The following is a 20,679-nucleotide window of genomic DNA, read 5'->3' on the forward strand; positions in this document are numbered from 1 at the left end:
TCGAGTTGGAGAAAAACCAAACGAGATTGAAACAGGTTGAAGAAAATTCATTTGCACTGAACTTTATAAGATGGTCCTTCGTTATTGGGAATTTTTTCCTTCGCATCAAACCAACCAAGAAACCTAACTTACATCTCGGTTAGGTTTGAAAAACAGTATATTCATGATTCGTTTCTATATTTGTTTGAAAAGTTTTCATCACTCTCTTAGTAAAATTTTATAGATGAAGAGTGTTCGTGTTCAAAGAGTTCCTTTATTATCTGTTGAACGTGCAAGTTTCCTTTCGGTTCCCAAGTTAAAACGTAATCAAATTTTTCTTTTGCATAAATTCATAGCCTGAGGATTTTATTAGTGTACAATATGCTTTTACCTGAATATATGCAGAAGAATTTTTATTATTAAAATCTTTTCCGAGTAATCTATAAAACATAATATTACGATCGAAGGACGCAATAAAAATGAAAAAGATAGGAAATCAAAGTTTCAAGATCATCGAAAGCAGGACATTATAAATTATACAGATATAGTAAAAGAAGAGGATTAACGAAGTTTATTCTGACCAACTAAGATTTGTTTAGCAGGACTTTTTCTTTGTAAATACGAAGAAAATGAAATATTCCTTAGAATATCGTTATGCAACCTTTAGATTCATCTTGAAAAATTTCATTAAAATCTCCCAGAGGTGATATTGTCGTAAGATCTTGCTCCAGACTCGTCTTATTAAAACATTTTTACCGTATTTTTACTAAATGTAGAAGACTCGCGTTAATTGCCTATTCATCGCCGGCAGAGTTTTTCATTCCTACGACTCGTATCATAGAAATTGATTGAAGATTCAAATTTTATTTTCTTCGATATTCGGATTATTTTCTTTCCGTACATAGACTACAAAATTATGTATTTTGTATTATTTTTATAATTTGCATAATTTTTATATATAATTTGTTGCTTCTGCATATATTTTTAGATCGGTTTCAAACTTTAGCGACGTAATCCTGATAGTCGAGTCACAAAAGCTGTCTCTAAATGTTCGAATACGTTCGCGAGCTTGTGTACGTCGTCTGCCTGTCGCAATATCGGCGAAAAATTCGAATATGACTAATTCAATGAGATAACATGCTAACCAATCGATAAAAAGTGAAATCTCGGTGGAAAATTCGACGAACCTCCACGACGAAGCAGATTGATCGCGAGCCAGCGGACTACAGGACCGATTGCCAACGGAACGCGGAATATTTTCACGAGCGTGTTTTGGCACGCTCCCACCTTCTATTATATCGCGTCCAATTAAAATGAAAGGGGTAAAAAATCGAATCCTCCTACCCGCCGGTGATCCAATTATCTTTTAATCGTATACTCTACCTCGAGCTGATCGAACGCTCAACATCTATCTCTATAAAAAATGATGCCTACCAAACTCGGTATTTTAGAGCATCAAAAATATACAGCAAGTGACCTCGCATATCATACTATCTTTTCCTTGAATAATTACTATGCCACGTATGTATTAATTAAATATGCAGGTTCAAATTCTCCATATTGAATTTTCTATCATTTTCATATGACTAGAAAAACTTGACAGCGAAGAGAGCGTGTAATAGGAATATTTCCAAGGAGCTACGTCCTGAATTTGATCAAGATTAAAGCAAAGACAAGCGTATTAACTAAAAACAGTATAGAGACAGAGAGAAGAAATTAAAATTGAAGGTAGAAATCAAATATTACACAGATTGTCCGTAGTTCGATAAAATTAATAGCATAGAATCGCGAGAAGCCGAAAACGATTACCCCATAAGCTCGATGAATTTTGTCTACATTTTCCACGGTACTCAGCGCAGCGTGCCTTTGGAACAGTGGCGAACGATCGAAGCCACGCCACGCCACGCCACGCCACTGCTAGAGTCAAGCAAAGCGAGGCCAAGTCGAGGAATGCCCGAGGCTTTTGCTTAGGACAGTACAGCACACACGCTTGCGCTTTCCGTGTGTGTTGCCGGCAGCTCGCGGCGTAACAACGCGATTAGTACAGCGGCCGCGAGTCGAGAGTGGTAGGTACTCTACAAGATAGGCCGCGGCCGCCTTTCCTCCCCGGTAAATCGGCGCGGACTGTACGCGCGCACGCTGCCTTCACGGAGAAAGGATATGCGGAAAGGTAGCGGTAGATTCTCTAACACACGTCGAGCTCTGCATATCCTGCGCTTGCTTTTCCCCTACCATGTCCACTCTTCTCGCTCCTTTTTCCTTCATCTTCGCCCTTCGTCTGCCTCGCCACCTCTCTTCCCCTCCCTAGGTCCTTTCCTGTCGACGAACTCACGAGTTCATAGACAAGGACTCGGTGTTGTTCACCGCAGGTGGGACCGTCGAGAGAGTGAAACCAACGTTGTGGAAGGGAGAGAAGCGTAGAAGGTAGGAGTGGAGTGGCGTTAGCGGGGAAACGACGGGTGTTGGAGGGATGGCAACTCGATGGTGGGGGTTGCAGCGTTAGAGAGGGGTTGCGTTGCGAGTTGGTAGGAGTAACAGCGAGGGTTGGAGTGGATAATAGTGGGGGAATTGGTAGCTGGAAACGAGGGGGAACTCGAAAACGTGTAAATGCGTGTGCAATACTGTTAGAACGCGGCACGATTCGCCTGTGTGAGGCTGTATGCACGCGACGCTCGCGTGTGAGTCAGCTTCCTGTATCACTGGTCGAGTCATTCCGTGCATATTGATATTTTCGGTATGGCGAGCATGCTGCGCTTCGGCTACGTCGTTCAACTCCATGCAAAACCATCGTCGCGAATTTTCCTCGAGCTTCTACCGTTTTATCAAGGGGATTTGGAAGTTTCGCGTATGTATAATCGAGCAACGAATTGTTAAACTCGTGGGGTGGGGTATCGATTCTGAATGGAGTATTCGAATGGACCGCGCGAAATTGTCGAAGACTTTCTGGACTGGGCACGCGCATGCGCCATCATACTTTACCCGATCTTGGTACGCGAAGTTGAAAAGTAATGTAAAGAACGAATGGAATTTTCTTGTTAGATGAAGAATATGATATTAGAGGTATCACGTTATAGGTTCTTGTTCTTTCAAAAATCAATGTAGGAAAAATCCGATGGCTTTTTATAAGTGTTTGATTTCATTTTTAACCTCCGGAATTTAATAATATAAGTTTAATGTAACAGGAATGATCTATTTTTATGATTATGATTCTATCTTCTCCTTCCCTTTTTTTATACTACTTTTTCAATGGCGAACGTTGTTTCACGATATTTGCGAATTTTCGCTGGTGGTGGGAGTTAATTCTCGCACACATAAAGAATAGGGCTTAATTATAGTCCGATATCTGGCTATTGGGAGTGTGCCCAATAACGTTGTTTTACCTCTGCTAGGGTCAATGGCGAATATTTATGCTTTACCTATTTTACAAACTGCCATTTTCACGCTGCGCACATAATAGCGTATGCGCCGTTCGCCAATTGGCCGCTGATATTTAAGGATCGATCATTTTAGCGCAATTAACGCGATACTGTTCACCAAACCGGTTTATCAAACTTGTCGATAATTCACCTTGCTGCGGTATAGATATTTATCGTTCTTTCTAATATATTTTCCATTATAAATTACATTGCAGGTAGATAATGTTTAAAACAAAGTTTTATCTATTTTAATAATATGCGCATAAGTTAAGCATTCAAGAAAATTCACTTAATCTCGATCACATTTTACCTATGAAGAACGTACATAATTTATATCTATAAATCATATCTGTGGTACAATTATAATATCAGTTCAATCTATTAGACACGATATATTAATACGGTGTTGTATCATGACTGTCATAGACGAAATATATTACTCAATTGTGGAGAAGAATTGTGTCGAGAAATATATTCTTTAATCTTAAAAATCCGTATAAAATGATCATATAAAATATCCAATTTTAATAATTCAGTTTTTCCTTTCAAAACTCGAAACCCTCAAATGTTTCGATTCAGCAATGTTCGATGCACCAATCTCTTTTCACGTATCCAAATGCATTTTCCTCTCCACTCGTAATAAGAGGATTCCAAATCGAGTTCCACTAACGATTTAGGTTTCCATAGTACATCCACGACGTCCAGATATGTTCAGACATATTAGAAATGGCGAATACGCGTATAGAGAGAGAGTCCATCATCCACCATCTACCTCCCCTGTTGTTCCATGCTCGAGTTGTACCAGCGTTGTGGGTTTTCGTTGTACTCTGCACTGTTCTCTCCGAACAAATAGGACGGAGACAGAGAAAGAGACAGAACGAGAGGAAAGAGAGGCAGCGAGAATGGATGGAAACGAGAGATAGAGTTGGTCCTCGAGCCATTCGTCGAAGCCAACCTCGAGAGAGCCGCAATTATTTTATTTTTTCGTCGCGAGCCAGCTGCGTCTCACGGAAACCAGATCGAATATACGAATAGTCGAGGTTTGAAATGCGATCTGTCGCAGATTTGTGGCGATCTTGATGGCGCGCGCGCGCGTTTGAACGAGCAACGGTTGTCGCCGGCTGAACAATCGTCGAGGTTTCTACTTGACGCGCAAGATAACCCGGATTTTGCCGAGCTTCCGCTTCCAAGATCGATTGGAATTGGCTTGTAACGCGTTATGTATCAGGTTAGGTGAACGGATTAGTAGACTCAGTATGTTGTACTTTTCTTTTGTTTCTGTGTTCACATAATTCTATTTTATTTTCTCTACCGTATACAAACGGTATTTCTTACAAAAATAAAGTAATAATAATAATAATGATGATGATGATCATTTTGAAACAAAATTTGAAATATGCGTAAAAATGTTCGAGGGAGGCTAGCGAAAAGGAAAAAATGTTGTTGCACATGTATAGTAGAGTGTTGTTGTTATCAAATATCTGATGTAAGTTTTATAGAATCTATTCGTATTAACAGTATATTTAGATTACGAAAATTTGTTATTATTACAACATATTTGTTAATATTACGAGATACGGTATAATGAGAGCGTATCCTACATATACTTCAGATACTTAATACCGAAGTAAAATGCTTATTCATCTCTTCTGAATATGATGAAGTTCAGCCTATGACTTGAATTGACAACGAGTAGCTACCGATCCGTTATAATCAATTTCAAAAATAATAATAATAATAAGTACTGATTCCCTCTCGACGATTGTTCTCATGATTTTTCTTCGCCGATCATCGTCGTCGTTTTCGTGTTCATCGAGTGTTCTTTTTCCGTTTGTATCTTTCGGAATACGAAAAAACGCATATAGCGGTTTTACCGCGCCTCCACTCTCGGATGTTCGTCGCGGTAAACATTGACCTCCTTTGCAACTGACGACACGGTGAAAAGACGCTTGAGAAAGAAACCTCGACTTACCCATTTTGTCGTAATATCCTGGCCATTGTGGAGCAACGATGGAATGTTGCTCGCACGCAACATCGTGCTACACCGGCGATTTTGTCTGCTTTCGAGGCTGGTCGTTCTTATTTGTTATGGCGGATGAGAATATGGTCCAAACGTAATTTTATCCTTGATGCTTTCGCTGATTCTGTACTCTGCTACTGAACTATCATCTGGTTGTCTATATGGTGATTTTTAACCTTAAGGATACTTTTGCCACAATTTCCTGTAATAATTTTGTATATACTAAAAGATCACAATGTTTTTTTTTTGGTATTTAGTATTATGTTTATGTAGTAGTTAGATAGCAACGAATAATAAGTGTTTGCTCAGTTTGTTTTGTTAAGAAAGTACGGTAGGTTCGCTAATATGGAGAAAGAACTTTATTGTTCTCAAATCACTAGTATCTTTGATTCCAGTTATAGTACCTTAATTTCCCATTGAACCTATTCCAATTAACCGAAATTTCGCATTATCCATGTCCATTTTAACGACTCCCCGGAGTTGTTCGCGTGGCGGTGTCGTATTTTATTGCATCGGTAACGTCGAGTTAGATGCAAATTAATTTACGAAGCCGTTCGCCGCGCGAATATATTCTCATAATTTCCAGTTAATCTTGCCGAGTCCCGCTACTATAACCTAATATTATCATTGATATATCGCTCGATTATTCGCGAATTACGAAATAAACGTCGATAAAATTTTGTTGCCCAATAACTCTCGAATTTGTAGAGTGCTATGAAAGTTGATCTAAAGATGGTTATTTGATCTCCGTTGATAAAACTTAATCTTCACTTTAATACGAAGAAAAATGTATTTTCTTATTCTTATTCGACACAGACGAACATTTCTTTATAACAAGCTTTTTATTACGTTACCGGAAAAATAAAATAAGAAATTACATTTTTTACTAAAATTAATCAAATCATGCGGAATATTAGAACGAACGCCCAAACGTATTTATTTTTTTCTGAATCGTATTATTCTATTTTAAGCAAAATTTAAAAGCTATACATATAGTTATATCGTGAAAAAAGTATTGAAACCATAAATAACAAACAGAAAGAAAATTTATCTGATAGCCAACATGGTAAAATGCATCGAACGATAAAGAGAGGTAAAAGAGGAAAGAAAATGGAGAAATTTTCGATTGAAACGAATAGTTAAAGCAAGCTATGGTAGAAGGTTTCCTCCATTTCAGCTCGGTCGCTATCCAGGTCACGAAATTCGCGCTACACCTACGGCCAGGCCCTATCATCGGCATCGCTCTCCTGTCGATACTCGGCTAGAGGACGTCGGGGGATTTGGAAATACTCCGGTATGCTGCTTTTCTTCCCTTCCTCGACATTTATCCGAGAACGTGTCAACGAGGATTCTCCTCCGTTAAATCTTGCCACGCGACAGTGATTAAGAGCCGCTGGATTGGTTTTTGCACAAATTACAGCGTGAAACGTTAGTTTAAAAAAAAGAGACGAAAAGCGCTGTATTGATTCTTTCAATGTCTCGCGGAGATTAAAATATTTGTAAAAATGAACGTATTATTTATTACGATCGTTTCGAAGGACTTCGTTGACATCGGTAAGGAAAAATGTCGTGATTAGAACAAATAAATATCGTATGAAAATGATTTTGAAATAAATTTCAGCAAGTTGTTAACTAACTAAACAGTAAATGTATTGATTCTTGATAAAATATTACAGTCAAATTTTAGCACGCTACGTCTCTGGAAAAATATCAGAGAAAATGTGTTCCTGCTATTAATAACTCGTGAGATAACACTTTTTTGTTGACGAAGAAAAATTGTTTGTTGAAAGTTAAAACGATTTACTGGTACATTGCATCAAATAGGCAATAGTTTGATCATTGAGCCTATGATTAGGAAACGTTTTAAAAATAGTAATCGATCGACAGATAGTAGACGTGTCTCGTCTTTCCAGAAAAGTACCTGGAAGTACAAGTAGCTGGTGGGTGGTCGGTTTATGGCTGCTCGTAAGTCGCAGGAACCCGCTCGACCTCGCACGGGCATCGTTCATGAAATATCAGGCTTGACGGATGCATTTTCATAATGCGGTTCTCCAGCAGTCTCGCCACCAAGGGCAAGAAAGAAGGAAAGAGAGTCGCTACGATGCACCATTCGCTGGATATTTTATGGTACCGACCGCGGTTTTTCAGTTGGCCGGTGCACTTTGTAAGCGTGAATTTCTCGCTGCAGCTTCCGTGACCCAAAAAGGTTCGCGCCGTTGCATTTTTCTACCCGAGCCTCGTTGTTGATTGTACTTTCACGGGGATAAATTCTGTCCTGTTTTCTTGTCGTGTATTCAGCTGAACGTCCAGGTGAAATAGTTCGAGTCTCGCTCGTTGGATGTGATTAGGAAAATTAGAAGGAGAAAGGAGAAGTTAATTGCAGTGGAATTTCGATCGGGTCGAGTGGTTTTCTGCCATTGTTTTGTGGAGTTACGTATGTTGCGGTAAATTTTGGAGTAAATTTACGTTGGTTAATAGATATTCAAAATTCGTACGTAATGGATATGCTTCGTGCGCAAAGTAACAAATTATGTTGCTCTAATAATCTACTCTTCAAATTATATGTCGTATCAAATTTCATTAAATTCTACTACGAAGAGAAAGAAAAGTCACAGTTGATCTGATATCTTATTGATACTTAACGATATTATTAATATATCGAAATATCCATTACGTTTCTATCTTATCAATAACGTTATTGATAACAGAACAATAGGGTTGTGGTGTACAATTTTGTTACTTTTCTTCCGTCAAGTTATGTGTAACATATCTCTTCCACCGATTATACATAGAACTCTAATCGCTGTCAGTAGATTCGGCCGGTGCAAAGCAACTGCGTTACGATATGGATCGAAGCTTTCTTATCGTCCTAGAATAATTTAGTAGAGGCACGTCGGCACGGTGCGTTGCGCATAAACTGCTCGTAAAGTGTGGCGGCGCGATTCCCACTCGGATGCAGCTGCACGTGTAATCTGATAATGCAGGTGCAACGAGTCGACATTGGTGACGATATCAATATAGAGAAATTATTGCGAGTGACACACATTAGCGTCGATTCATTACTTATCAAGCCGCTTTCACAGACTTTAACTTCGTCCCCATGGCAATTATTCGGAGAACGAGCCGTGTCGAAACGCGCTGCCCTCGTCGAAACACTCGCGGACGTTCTTCGACTTGTTGATCTCGCGTCGCGACGACTCCCACGGTCGTCTTTCATATAACGTTACAATGATAGCCTTCGTGGTAGTTATTTTGATGCCATAAAGTCAATCGGACGATGTACTTAACCCATTAGAAACCCGGATTGTGTTAATGCAATATCTCGTTATTACGTTCTTTTTCAGTCGATTGATATCATCATCGAATTTTATTTCTTGATATTTTGCATTTAAAATATTAACAGAAAAATAGAAAATAGCGAAACATTTCTTTCTAAAGAAATCCAATCCAAAGCAATTCTTTTTCTTGTAAATTCTCGTCAGCGATAACTATGCACTGAAAGATTCTTACCGTGAGTTCCACTGTTCAGCTGCAAACCTCGCGCGTGCACCTTTGGTCAGCGCTAACGAGAGCTTCTAACGATGCAATTAAGGTGCATCGGCAGGTGGACCGAGGATACGTATCGTTTGGTTGACCTTTAAACCCTGCTACTCTCAACCCGCGTTTCGGTGACGACTTGCCAGTCTACATGCATCCATAAAATCCCGTTTATAGCGAGCTAGATTTCCGGGATGTTGATAATGAGACGGCTGCACGCACCACCAGCGCTGAATATGTATACCTCCGGCGTTCATCGACGCTGCGAAAACGTTCGTAAATTACGATCGTTAAGAAGCACCGCTTCCCTTACCTTCTCTTTTCCTTTTCTTTTCTTTTCTTTTTTTAATCTTATGTATTTATTTTTCCTGGGGACGTGGATCGAAGGAGGAGGTCTCAGAAATACGAAGTTTCGTAAAATTTAGTAGTAAATTGATTTGAAATGTTAGGTGGGTTTGATTCGATCGATGATGCTTTGAGACACGTGGAAAAGATTATCGAGTCGTTCGACGTATATTTTTTGACATTTAAAGAGCAACGTTGGATGGAATTATTTTAATAGTTTTATTGCGATGGTGTAGGATACAATATTGTCAGTTGGAATTATTAACGATAGAGTGACATTTGAAGAAGCTGTTCTCATCTTTTTGTCGAAGGTCAAAAGTAAATAGAATTATACAGGATTTTATTGGAATTGGATTTTTTTAAATGAACGTTAACGTTGTTAAAAATTGCGCAAATTATCATACATATGAATAATTTATAAGCGTGTTTCATCGATGCATGTAGATAAACGATAAAATTTCCATTCTAACGTTCCACTTTCTATACGTCAATCAATCGACTTTCCTCCATCTTTTGTACCGAATATCTTTTAATTCATGCGTAGAATTTATGACTACCGACACATAGTCTTGCGAAGTAAATCACCTTCAACATCCTTTATTCGAATCCTGCAAATCATAGAAACCTAACAGTAAAATCCTAAACGCATCAATCTCAGAAACGAATCTTTCAGAAACTCATTATTTCTATCGCTGACAAAATTTCTCTAGAGAGTATTGAAAACTTGTCTTAAATTTAACCTACATCAAAATCTCAAGCTCGTACAATTCTATAATACAAGCGTCATTAGATTTACCATACGTTTCATTAAATATTCCGTTTCGTTACCTTCGTTATTCGCATGAAAGGAACACGAGGAAGAAAGGTCCAGTTGCCAATATATCGTTGAAAAGTCGGATATTCGGTTACCAACATCGAAAATAAGATCGTCTACAGTGAAGTTCACAAGTTTTGGTTAGTCAAGGCTGACGAAGGATAACCTCTGCTACTCAGTTTGACTATCTCGATGCTCTCAACTTCCTCCACTAAGTCCGGGGACGTTGCTGTTACCTCGTCATATCCCTTGAGAATGCCGGCAACTTTAGGCAACAAGCGCTACAGTGCACACGATTCTCGAAAAATACGATCGAATTTCCGTGGTTGTTATTCGAAAAATAATCTAAATTGAGCGTCAATTTAATACCAAAGCGATCATCGTTCGAATATCATCGTACGAATTGTCGACGCAAGATCGAGAAATTTCGACAAAGTTATCGCTATAACGTTGCTCTTCTTAAATCAAATTCGATCACTATACGTTCGACAGAAAGATAGCCAACTGTACGGTAACATTGCTGGAATTTGATTCGTTAACGTGTTAAAGATGTACTATATCTCAGTGCTGCATAACTAGATTTCTGTGTTATAGTTCTTGGCGAGTATCTATTATCAGTTTTCAAAGTCTCTTAGAATCCTTCCATCGTACGTAAGTAAGTGTAGTAATATCAAGGTATACGAAGAGGATATCGTGGCGAACGATCACGCTCGTAATAGCTAAAGCCTTAAGATAATCACCAAATTATGCAGCTTTTACTACACACCTCTCATTATTTCTATGAAGTCATAATGAATTAATCCACTGTACAGCAACGTGTAAGGTTGCAGGATACGAAACTTGATAACGCGGTTTCTTGTTTTTAATAAATCTCTCTTGGCATTGGTCTTCTTTATAAACGTGACACTTTCGGCTAATACGCTTGCTTATCTTTGCAATCGAATCGAATCTACCAGAAATAGTCGATCAGACTCGGATTCTTTTGCCTATTGAAAACGATCCAAAGAACGCAACATGGTTGCGAAAGGAACATGCGATCCCTACATGAAGAAAGCAAGTCGCGCTACTACCGCACATGTCCCATAAAACTCGCATACGGTAGTCATCAGAGGCGAGCTCACGAGGAACCTCTCCGCGGTCGACAAAGTGTTAACATTTCCGGCCGGTGTGTTTCTGAACGAGCGTGGGCAGAAAGGTGGCACGCAAATTCGCGAGCTTGCGCTCTCTCGGTGCTTGTTTGCAGGAAAAAAGAGCATCGACCAGCAGCAGCTTGCCGCTGCTCTCTACCGAAGAGAGCAAAGTAGGGGAGTAGCGAAACCGGCGTACGAGGGGAGGAGGGAAAGGAAAAAAATAAAATTGGGGAAAAAAAGAGAACAGTTTCAACCGTGAAGCTCGGAAGAGAAGAATGGAGGTGGTACGCGTCTGCGAAAAGCAACGAACGTAAAAAAAAAGAGGAAGAGAAAAAGATAGAAAGAAGGGAACGTGGCCAATTTCACCGGCGAATTGTTACGAAGCTCCTCGCTCGCCTGTTTGTCCCGCCGATTCGGTGTAATCCGCCGTTCAATTTTCATTACCGCGATTTGTTTCTGGCCCGTGTCGGTCGTGCCTACCACGTACCGGGGGAATTTTCAGCAGACATTCCAGCGTATTTCGATTCCGTTTTCAACTCGTCCATGAAATTGTTGCAAAGTGCAAGAATAAGGGATATTTTATTGCATCTTTTTGTTCCTTTTTTGATTGGGGGCTAAGTGAGTTTTCGAGTGGGTAAAAAGAAAGGAACTGAAATAGGAATGCAGATGGAGATGGAGAAATGTTAATCTTAAATCATGTGAACACGTGAATATGTATATAGTTTAGGTGAAATGTCGTTTTTTTTTGCAAATGAATGTGTTGGAAGTGGAACAAATATACCACATCTCTTTTGTAGTATATTACATAGAATGATGTATTGTATTTATACTGTATAGTCATTTTGCTATAAAAAGTTGGATATGATAGAAGATAATAGAAAGATAAAGTAATATTTAGGTTAGATATATACGTGCATTTATAAGGTCCTTTGTATATTGTAGATCTGTATAACGTGGTATAAAAATTTTGACGATGCTTATACTTATAGGACTCGTAAAATTAGTTATTATTTTATTTTAGTTATTATTATTATTAATTAAAAAAAGTGTGGCGCCTGTAATGTAATGGATAAATTGATTTATTGTAATTTTTATGATAATATATAAGAGACGGAAATGAAATGATTTATGTAGAATCAAAGATAACAAGATACGATTTCCTTGTGTTTCTTCAGTTCATACGATTATACGTAGTCGCATAAGCCAATTGTTTATCCACGTTCATTATGATTAATATTCATTCAGTGAGTGTTTAATATTAAAGCGTAACCGATATTTACTCATAATGGATATCCGTTTAAATAAGTATCATTACACATTTTAATCGACGTCAATTCCGATAGCTGGTGCGTATGATTTATTTTTGTGTGATCATCGGTCTTAATTTCCTAATTTCATTTAAATCACAAGCGGAATTAGTAAACTATATATGGAATAAAATAAAATATTTTCGTCATTTACCATTTACGGACAATTTTTAGTTTCTATCAAAAATGACTATAAAATTTTGTCATGTATTTCTGCATAGCGATTGTATTTTATTTTAATTTTATTTAAGTTAGTAACAGAGCCAGTAGCAACTTCGTAAAAAGAAATAATTTCAAATAAAATTTCAAGCACCCATTATTTGTCAAAAGAAGTTTAACATTTTATTACACGTTACATGGTTAGTTTTTTTTTTTTTTTTCTTTATATTTAAGTTACAAACACGAACATAGTTTAATTTCTACAGAACAAAATAATTGCCACTAAAAATAAAATGCCATTAATCGTTATTTATTTCTTAGCATTTAATTCGTATCAGTTTCTGTCTTTTACTCGGTCCAAAACTTTATAAAGACGCGAGATAGATGTAATACATTCGTATGATTGGCACCAGAAAAGGAGACTGGTCTTTTTTGTTGGTTAATGTTTAAGAACATTCCACACGGTGGAATGAATCAACAGCGAGAGAGCAACTTCGAAAGGTTCTCGATTATTCGAGAAACTTGGCACTTAGATCCTCTCAGGCGACGCCTTTTGCGCTCCCATTTCTTCGATGCACTTTCTTCGCTGATCTCCGTGAAAGTCGAGAGCAAATTACGCCAAGGCGAAACCTCGCGTCGAATTAGAACCATCCGGAACGTCGAACCTGTTCGAATACTTCCATTTTTTCCGCGCTATCGATGCTTTGTTTGTGAAATAATTTACATAATTAATAAGCTTCTCGAATCATTACCTCACGACATTAACTTATATATATTGACAAACATGTTTAATATTCATGTCAACAATTTTATTTTATATCTAAAAATTTTTATAACGTAGATAAATTAATCTTCAGCGCATAATTTTTTTTTTCTCGTTTATTTTTAGCAGTTCGAATAGATTTGAGTTTGTTTTTAATTAAGTAGGTTTGAGTTAAGTGGTTCCCCTGTTACAATTAAGTTTTATAACCTATTATAAGCATATAATCCTTTATAACCTATTACGGCATCTAAATTAAAGGGGAACCGCGCCCATTCACCATCTTCTTAATTACGTTGGAGACTAATCGTTAAAATTGAGGACCCTTTTTTTTCATGTGGTGTGATAAATTCGACATGTACAGTGTACCACGTAATTAATAGTACAATCGAAAAAGTGTATTTTAAATTAACATTTTGCAACTCTCTGTAGCTTGGAATGTTGCATATCTGGTATGCTCTTTCCATCCTTTTCTTTCATTTCTATTTTATTTTCTTTTTATTGTACCGATTGGACTTTATCGGTGTTGCGACGGGCTGATAGAAACTCTGTTTAATGATAACAATCGTATAACGTTATTCAATTTGTCGTCATATTACGCCAAACAAATTCACCCTCTATCGCGTGTTTCTTTTTTTAATTCTTCAAAGATCAACAGCTTAATCTTGATTAAATTAATCGAATTGACTTCTATTGTATATGGCTCGTATAGAAGATACCGAAAAAAAGATTTCCCTATTACAAATTTCCCAAACAGGTTCGCTTCCAATTCTCTGCTTCTTCGATCATCGTTTCCCGAATTCCTCTATTTCTTAACAATTCCAGGAACGCAAAATTTCCTCTGTGGACATCACAAAAGAGGCTGCATTACTTCTTTCGCCTCCGTGACACAAGGTATTCACGACGAAGGTTGTTTGTAACGGAGCGGTAATAGGTAGATTGTATTCTCGGCAACAACGTAGCAATTCTCGGTTCGAAGGCTCGATTTAGCAAAGTAAGAGAGAAAGAGAGAGAAGGAGGAGAGAGAGAGTAAAAGAAAGGGTGAGAGGGAGACATACGGGCCGATCCAAAGGGCAAATTTGCAGCGGCCGTCACCTGCAATTAGGCGGACGGTCGCCGTACAACAACGTGGCAGTATGCGCGCGCGCGCATGAAGCTGGAGACCTGTGTTTCACTGGTACATGCTGTGCTGCTTAGGGCTGCTCGCTTCAGCGCAGCCAATTTCGGCTTTGTCATGGTAATTTCCCGCTCGCACGAAATAATACCACGACAGCCAGCCAACCTGCCAGAGACCGCCACGCATTCTTTTTCTTTTTTATTATTTTTTTAACATGATCGCGATTTTCTTCGTTCCTCTGTGAGGTTCCTTCGCAACGAATTCTTCGATCGACGATAAAACCTTGTTTTCGCGTCGACATTTTAGGAAATGATTATGCTTTTGATTTTGGTTCTGATCCTTCCCTTTTCATTGGTTTGTGTTTTATTTGTTTCTCCTTCTGTTTGGTTTGGATTAGCTTCGGGGTTAGATGTCGAGGAAAGGCGAGAAGTACTTACTACTTACGTAAGTGGATTTGAAGAAGCGATTGGAGATGATTACACGCGAGGTGAAGAAAATGAAGTTGAGGAGTAAATGGTGAATCAGAACGTGGAACGTTGGTTCGTGCAAACGCTGGATGAAAATCTAAGGGATGAGAATAGCGATACTAGTATCACGATTGAGCGTGTACCAGGTGAAATTTTGGGAAATATGAGAGTAAAGAGTTTGGGCTCTTCTTGTGTGATATCGAATCCTTACAGAGGAATATCATTCAGATTGTTGAATAATTTATTATTATTAATATTATTACTATTAATAATTATTCGAGGTTTCGAATTGCATAGAGAGGAATTTCTTATAAATAAATGTGAGGGAGATCCAGTCTGTTTTATTTCAATTGAATTGTTCAATTTGTTTTATATAAATAAATCGCAGGGAATTGTTGGTACAGAGAACGTTAGATACTAAACTGAAGATAAATTCATTCGAATTAGTAAACTAATTACACCGAAGGAACCGGTGAAAGCATGATAAAGATTAAAAGTTAAAGTGCAAAAATAAAATGATACAAGCATTACGTAATATATAGATTTGGCTAATGTAAAGATTTGGTTCATTTGCCAGTTGTGCATACGAGCGTTGTACTGTAAAATATTTTTGATATTTTATCTGTTTGTTCTTTGTCTGTAAAGTAACGTATTTATTTAAAAAATAAAAGCAAACCAGCTTTCGTTGTGTATGTATTTTTAATGACGTAACGCAAATGCCTGTAAAATTGGAAACAGAATACATTCGTTCAATCCAAACTAAGAGAAAAAATCACTTACATTAAAGCAAATCGATTAATAAAAAAAAATAATAATAATAACAAATCTCATAATCTTCGTCAATTTTCTTTCTCATAATTCTCGAATTTAATAATCAAACTTCATCGTATCCTACGAGTTTTCTTAAAATTCCAAACATTCCAACCCTCAAACTCATTTTTCTCATCCTCGAATAAATTTTTCTCATTTTCTCCAAATGTATTCGTGTTGCTCGCTGACTAGACGTATCCAAGTATCATTCGTGTATCTAACACGGAAGAATGACACGGTTACGTCGGTGACTCGTCGTGCTAGAAAGTTCGACAAGAAACGAGAGACAACGCGAAGCACGAGATTCAGCAGTCGGCATGGATTAAGCAGGGAATTTCGATTGACGTACTTAGCCCGTTAATTAATTGGTTGCCAGTATGTAATTCAGCGCTTCCGCATTCTAGATCACGATTGTATCCCATCGCGCCGGCATTCTTGCCCGCATACTATCGGATGCCGCGGATGTTTCTTACACGCGCCGCGCACCATTCGATCGCCAGTAGAATTATATCTTCAAACGGGCAACAATCGTCCGTTTGTTCGCTGCGAGTTAACAATACCAGGCATAGTTTCTTTTTATTTTGAAAGAATTAACACGATCATCGTGATGACGTTGTATTTCTTTTTGACGAGGACCAGCGACGCAGATTTCGGGTTTTAATCAAATTTATTTAAGGTACTGTACTTTTACTTTGTAACATTGAATCACGCTCGTGTTGGCGATTACCATCCAGACGTAACGAATAAATCTGTATTCGTGATCAAATTTCATTTTAATCCTGATTTCAATTTTAACATGTGAAATGCAAGTCTATCAAACTCGTTATGCGTAACATTTCAATATTCTTCGTTCAATGCAGTATGGAAAATAGCTAATTTTAATACAAGCTGTTACCAAAAAATGATAAACAAAGAAATTAAATTTTATATTTTTTATATTTAGTTATCATTGTGCTGTTCATTATGTGTATAAAAAAACATTCATTTTTTATTTTATCTATCAAACATCCCTTCATGTAAGATATAAGGCCAAAAATATAATCCATGAGAATGATCGAGGCTAATCGAGTTTTTGGAAAAACCAAAGATCTGCCGGACCAAATATCCTCGTATCAGATTAATCAACCAACCTAGTGAAACCCCAGTTTTTACTAACCGATGGATCTTGCTATTTCGTAAACGTGAAGGCAGAGCGTTGATTTTACGCCGTGTGTACAGACATTTTCGCTAGCAGTCAGCGTGAAAATGTATTCGGTGTGTGCCGTCGCCGAAGCCTCGCCGATAGGATCGATAGACGCTAGAAACGCAGCCAGCCAGCCAGCCAGCCAGCCAGAGCAAGCCTCTGCATCTCCGGGTCGCCTAGAAACTGGCTGCGCGATTCTGTGTCAGAGTAACATAAGCGTATAGCCTACGATATAACCAAACCTTAAATTGGACCCTTAAATCACCTAGCGTTACTGATTGATGCAGTGACATCTACGCTCGCATCTGCATTCTACCACTTATATGGAAGAGCAGTAATCTAGACAGGGATTTCTTCGGTTGTTCTTCTTCATTATGAGGATTCCATTGAAATTTGGCAACGAAACAGTACAAGATAATTCTATACTTAACTTAAAACAGATTTGGAATTTTTCGACTTGTCTAAATTTGCAATTTTTGTCTCGGACTCGTCTCCGGACTGTGTCAGAGGAAACTTGCTCTAATAATTATAGCTGAAGTATATATTATACGATCCCAAGTTACATTTACGTATTATTGTTTTAACAGACTATTTTACGACTTTACGGTATTATCAGTTAAGTATGATAAGCTTTCTCATCACATTGGGATACAAATTCTTTGCAGTTGATTCTTCGTTTTATCGCTGTAAAGTAAAATATTCGACGCTGGTGACAAGGATCCAGCCTCCAGTAGGCGAAAGTTAACTTTGATCTAGCCAGCTTTACGATCTCGCTATCTCACTAAAGCTCTGTGACTCTAAACGTTTCCCTCATTCCGTCACATTCGTCCTATTATCATAAGATCAAAAATAGAAAAATTCCGACCACCAAAGCCTCTAAAAAAGAAACTCCAAACTTGCGAAGAAACGATCTCTGAGCAAGCGCGATCAATCGTTGGAGGATTCTGCGCATGGTTGCCTCGTAACGGTACGAGGGGCTGGAAAGAGGAGCTTCGATCTTGATTTCGGTTCGGTCAGCCAGGATGGCAACTCGACAGACGGTATTGTTCGCAAGGCGGACAGGTTTCTCATTTCCATGAGTTTCGTCAGCTTCCTCGTTCGCCTGTGCCCGCTTGCTTAGCATCGATTAAACGATTACATTACAGAGCCGACACGATCAACTGCAGATGGGCACCTCTATTCGCGTTTAGCAAACGTTCAAGCTCTGTTCTTCCTTCTTTGACTTGTACATCGGGTTCGCGTGGATCGATTACGCTAAGACGATAAGTCGATTAGAGCGCACACTTCGCAAAGGTAATACCGTGCCCGGATTACATCACCCCGGAACAAGGGAGAAAAGAACGTGTTCCAACCGTTTGAACAGCCGGCTGGTTGCAAGGGACCAACGATGGCTAGCTAGCTTGGCCCTCTCGATCGATCGCGAAGATATAATTTCCTCGGCTCGACCAGCTCAGGTGGACTAGACCTCGTCCTGTCCTTTCCCGAGAGAAAGTTTTATGTTGGAGAAGCTAGTCGCCTCGGAGGAATCGTCTCGATTTGTAGTTTTGTAGTATGGAATCATAGTAGTTTTCTTAAGGCGAGATTTTCTATAAGCATCAGATGCATCAGTACCGCGCAGAAGTAGATTGACGAGTAGAAGGACAGTACAGGGGACAGGAGGAGTATTCATCAGGCGATATGGAGGTGATTATTTCGAGCACTGAATAAAATTACGTTGCTATAAATGGGCTTTAAAACGAGTGAAATTCTATTGCATTGTATATCCGAACTTGTGTATCCAATTTGGACAAATAAATGATGTTCTATTATATCGTGTATATAAAAGTACATAATATCGTCGATTTATAGAAATGAAATTTTAGTCAGTAATTAAATGAATTCTTGCTCGATGGTTATGCTTATCCGAATTCCTATTATATGGCAGAAAAATCTGCAGTAGCGTTTGTTCTAGATAAATTGAAGTAAGTAGAATTCTACTGTACGCTACAGTCGAGAATACGTATGAGATTAAGGTTTAATCTACATATTACGATCGGTCGGACTCGTATTTCTTCCTGACGCCTTCTTTCAAGTGGGAATGTGATATAGTAATATATGGACTTCAATGCATCGTAAATGAAGTATCTAATTCTGATAGGAAACTTTTTGTGCCTGAACGTTATGTCTAAGCGAAAGCATTCAGACGCATACGTCTGACGCTTACAGGAAATATCTCCTTTATTGTGTTCCGCGTATTGGTCGGCGACTCGTGAGATTGGAAAGATTACTCGACTATGGTAACGAATGCAGTTTATTTGTATATAAGTATTTATATTCTTTAAGCGCTTAAATCTAATCGAAACTATGTTTTTCTGTTTCAGGTAAGTACTTCAAATATATACTACAAGAACTACAATTATGCAGATTTATTGGTAAGTTCATGTAACAAATTTCCAACTAAAATTCTTCTCTTATTTCAACCTCATAACTATTATTACTTTAATCAAATCGCAAGTATCAACCACGCGTAACGAAGAATTTATCGATAAATCTAAACAAATTATTTAATCGAAGTAGCCATCTACCATCTAACGATCAATTAACTTCACGAATCTCGCAAAATCTAGCTTCTTAATTGATCATCAGATTGATAATTGATTTTCTTTAATCACGACAATTATCTCTTTGATCCTGCTTACTTTCAAAGAAACGATGTTTCTCAAGTAGCCAATCAACGCCCACGATCTCTCCTCATTTGCAATAAAATCATCAAAACTGTCTACCTGTCTAATTATATACGTCAAACAATACGTTGCGATCGTTTAGTTTGCGCGCGTAAGTGTGTCATTGCGAGCCATTAAAGGAAGGCTAATTTTCGGCCGTTTATCGTAATAAATTGAACGCGCCGATTAAACTGTCACGAGCATCGAAGCGCGGTGTATCGAGCGGTGCAAGAAAGGAAGCGGACGATGCGTTTCTACACGGTAAATCATCTGCTTCGACAGAGCGTTTCATATATCTGCGAATTGCTGGTGCGCCGAGCAAACTTTCGCAATAGTGAGAGGCGTGTGCCGTTGCACGCAGCTTTTGATCTCCGTCTGCGAGCGGTTCTTGTGCCTTGTGTCACCGTTGCGTAGCTGCAATTTGGGCCTCGTCACGCATTTCCAATCCCCGCTACGCTCTTGCAAAAATGTCTCGTGCAGTACGCGCGTTGTCTTAGAAACAGTACGCAGAGTCGTATTTCGTCGCGATTTAGATGCAAAGAAATAGTTTCACACGTAATAAATAAATTTCGTAAATTGTTTATGATCGTTTAATTTCTTGTTCGATCGTTATCATATTCAAGCAGCTGTTCAATTTGTCCAAGAAGGATAGATGTAATTAGCACGTGCATTATCATATTGTAATTATTCAAATGACTTCGATAGTTTATAGACTTTGCTTGAATACACTCGATAATAACATTATAGCGCAGACTATACTATACTCAAGTTTGAAAAAATTATGAAAACATTTATAATGGAAGTAATATGTTAATTTCATATCCCAGTAGGTCTCAGTAGTGTCAGAGTTATTATAACAATGCAATCATTTTCATAAAAATTATCGTAGGACGCGTTGTGCCATTAGCGTCGTAAGGGTTCACTCATTCGTAT

General features: G+C 38.3%; 1 protein-coding gene across 1 annotated transcript in view; it reads left to right on the top strand.

Moving 5' to 3' along the window:
* LOC132914899 (neurogenic protein mastermind-like) overlaps positions 1-20,679 on the top strand; it is a 244,996-nt gene that overhangs the window by 61,137 nt on the left and 163,180 nt on the right. Inside the window, exon 3 of the mRNA XM_060974407.1 lies at positions 6,593-6,709. Within this exon, the coding sequence (XP_060830390.1) occupies positions 6,593-6,709 (117 nt within the window). The remainder of the gene's footprint in view (positions 1-6,592; positions 6,710-20,679) is intronic.

This window comes from Bombus pascuorum, chromosome 1 (genome assembly GCF_905332965.1).
Source record: "Bombus pascuorum chromosome 1, iyBomPasc1.1, whole genome shotgun sequence".
In the NCBI taxonomy this organism is placed as follows: Eukaryota; Metazoa; Arthropoda; class Insecta; order Hymenoptera; family Apidae; genus Bombus; species Bombus pascuorum.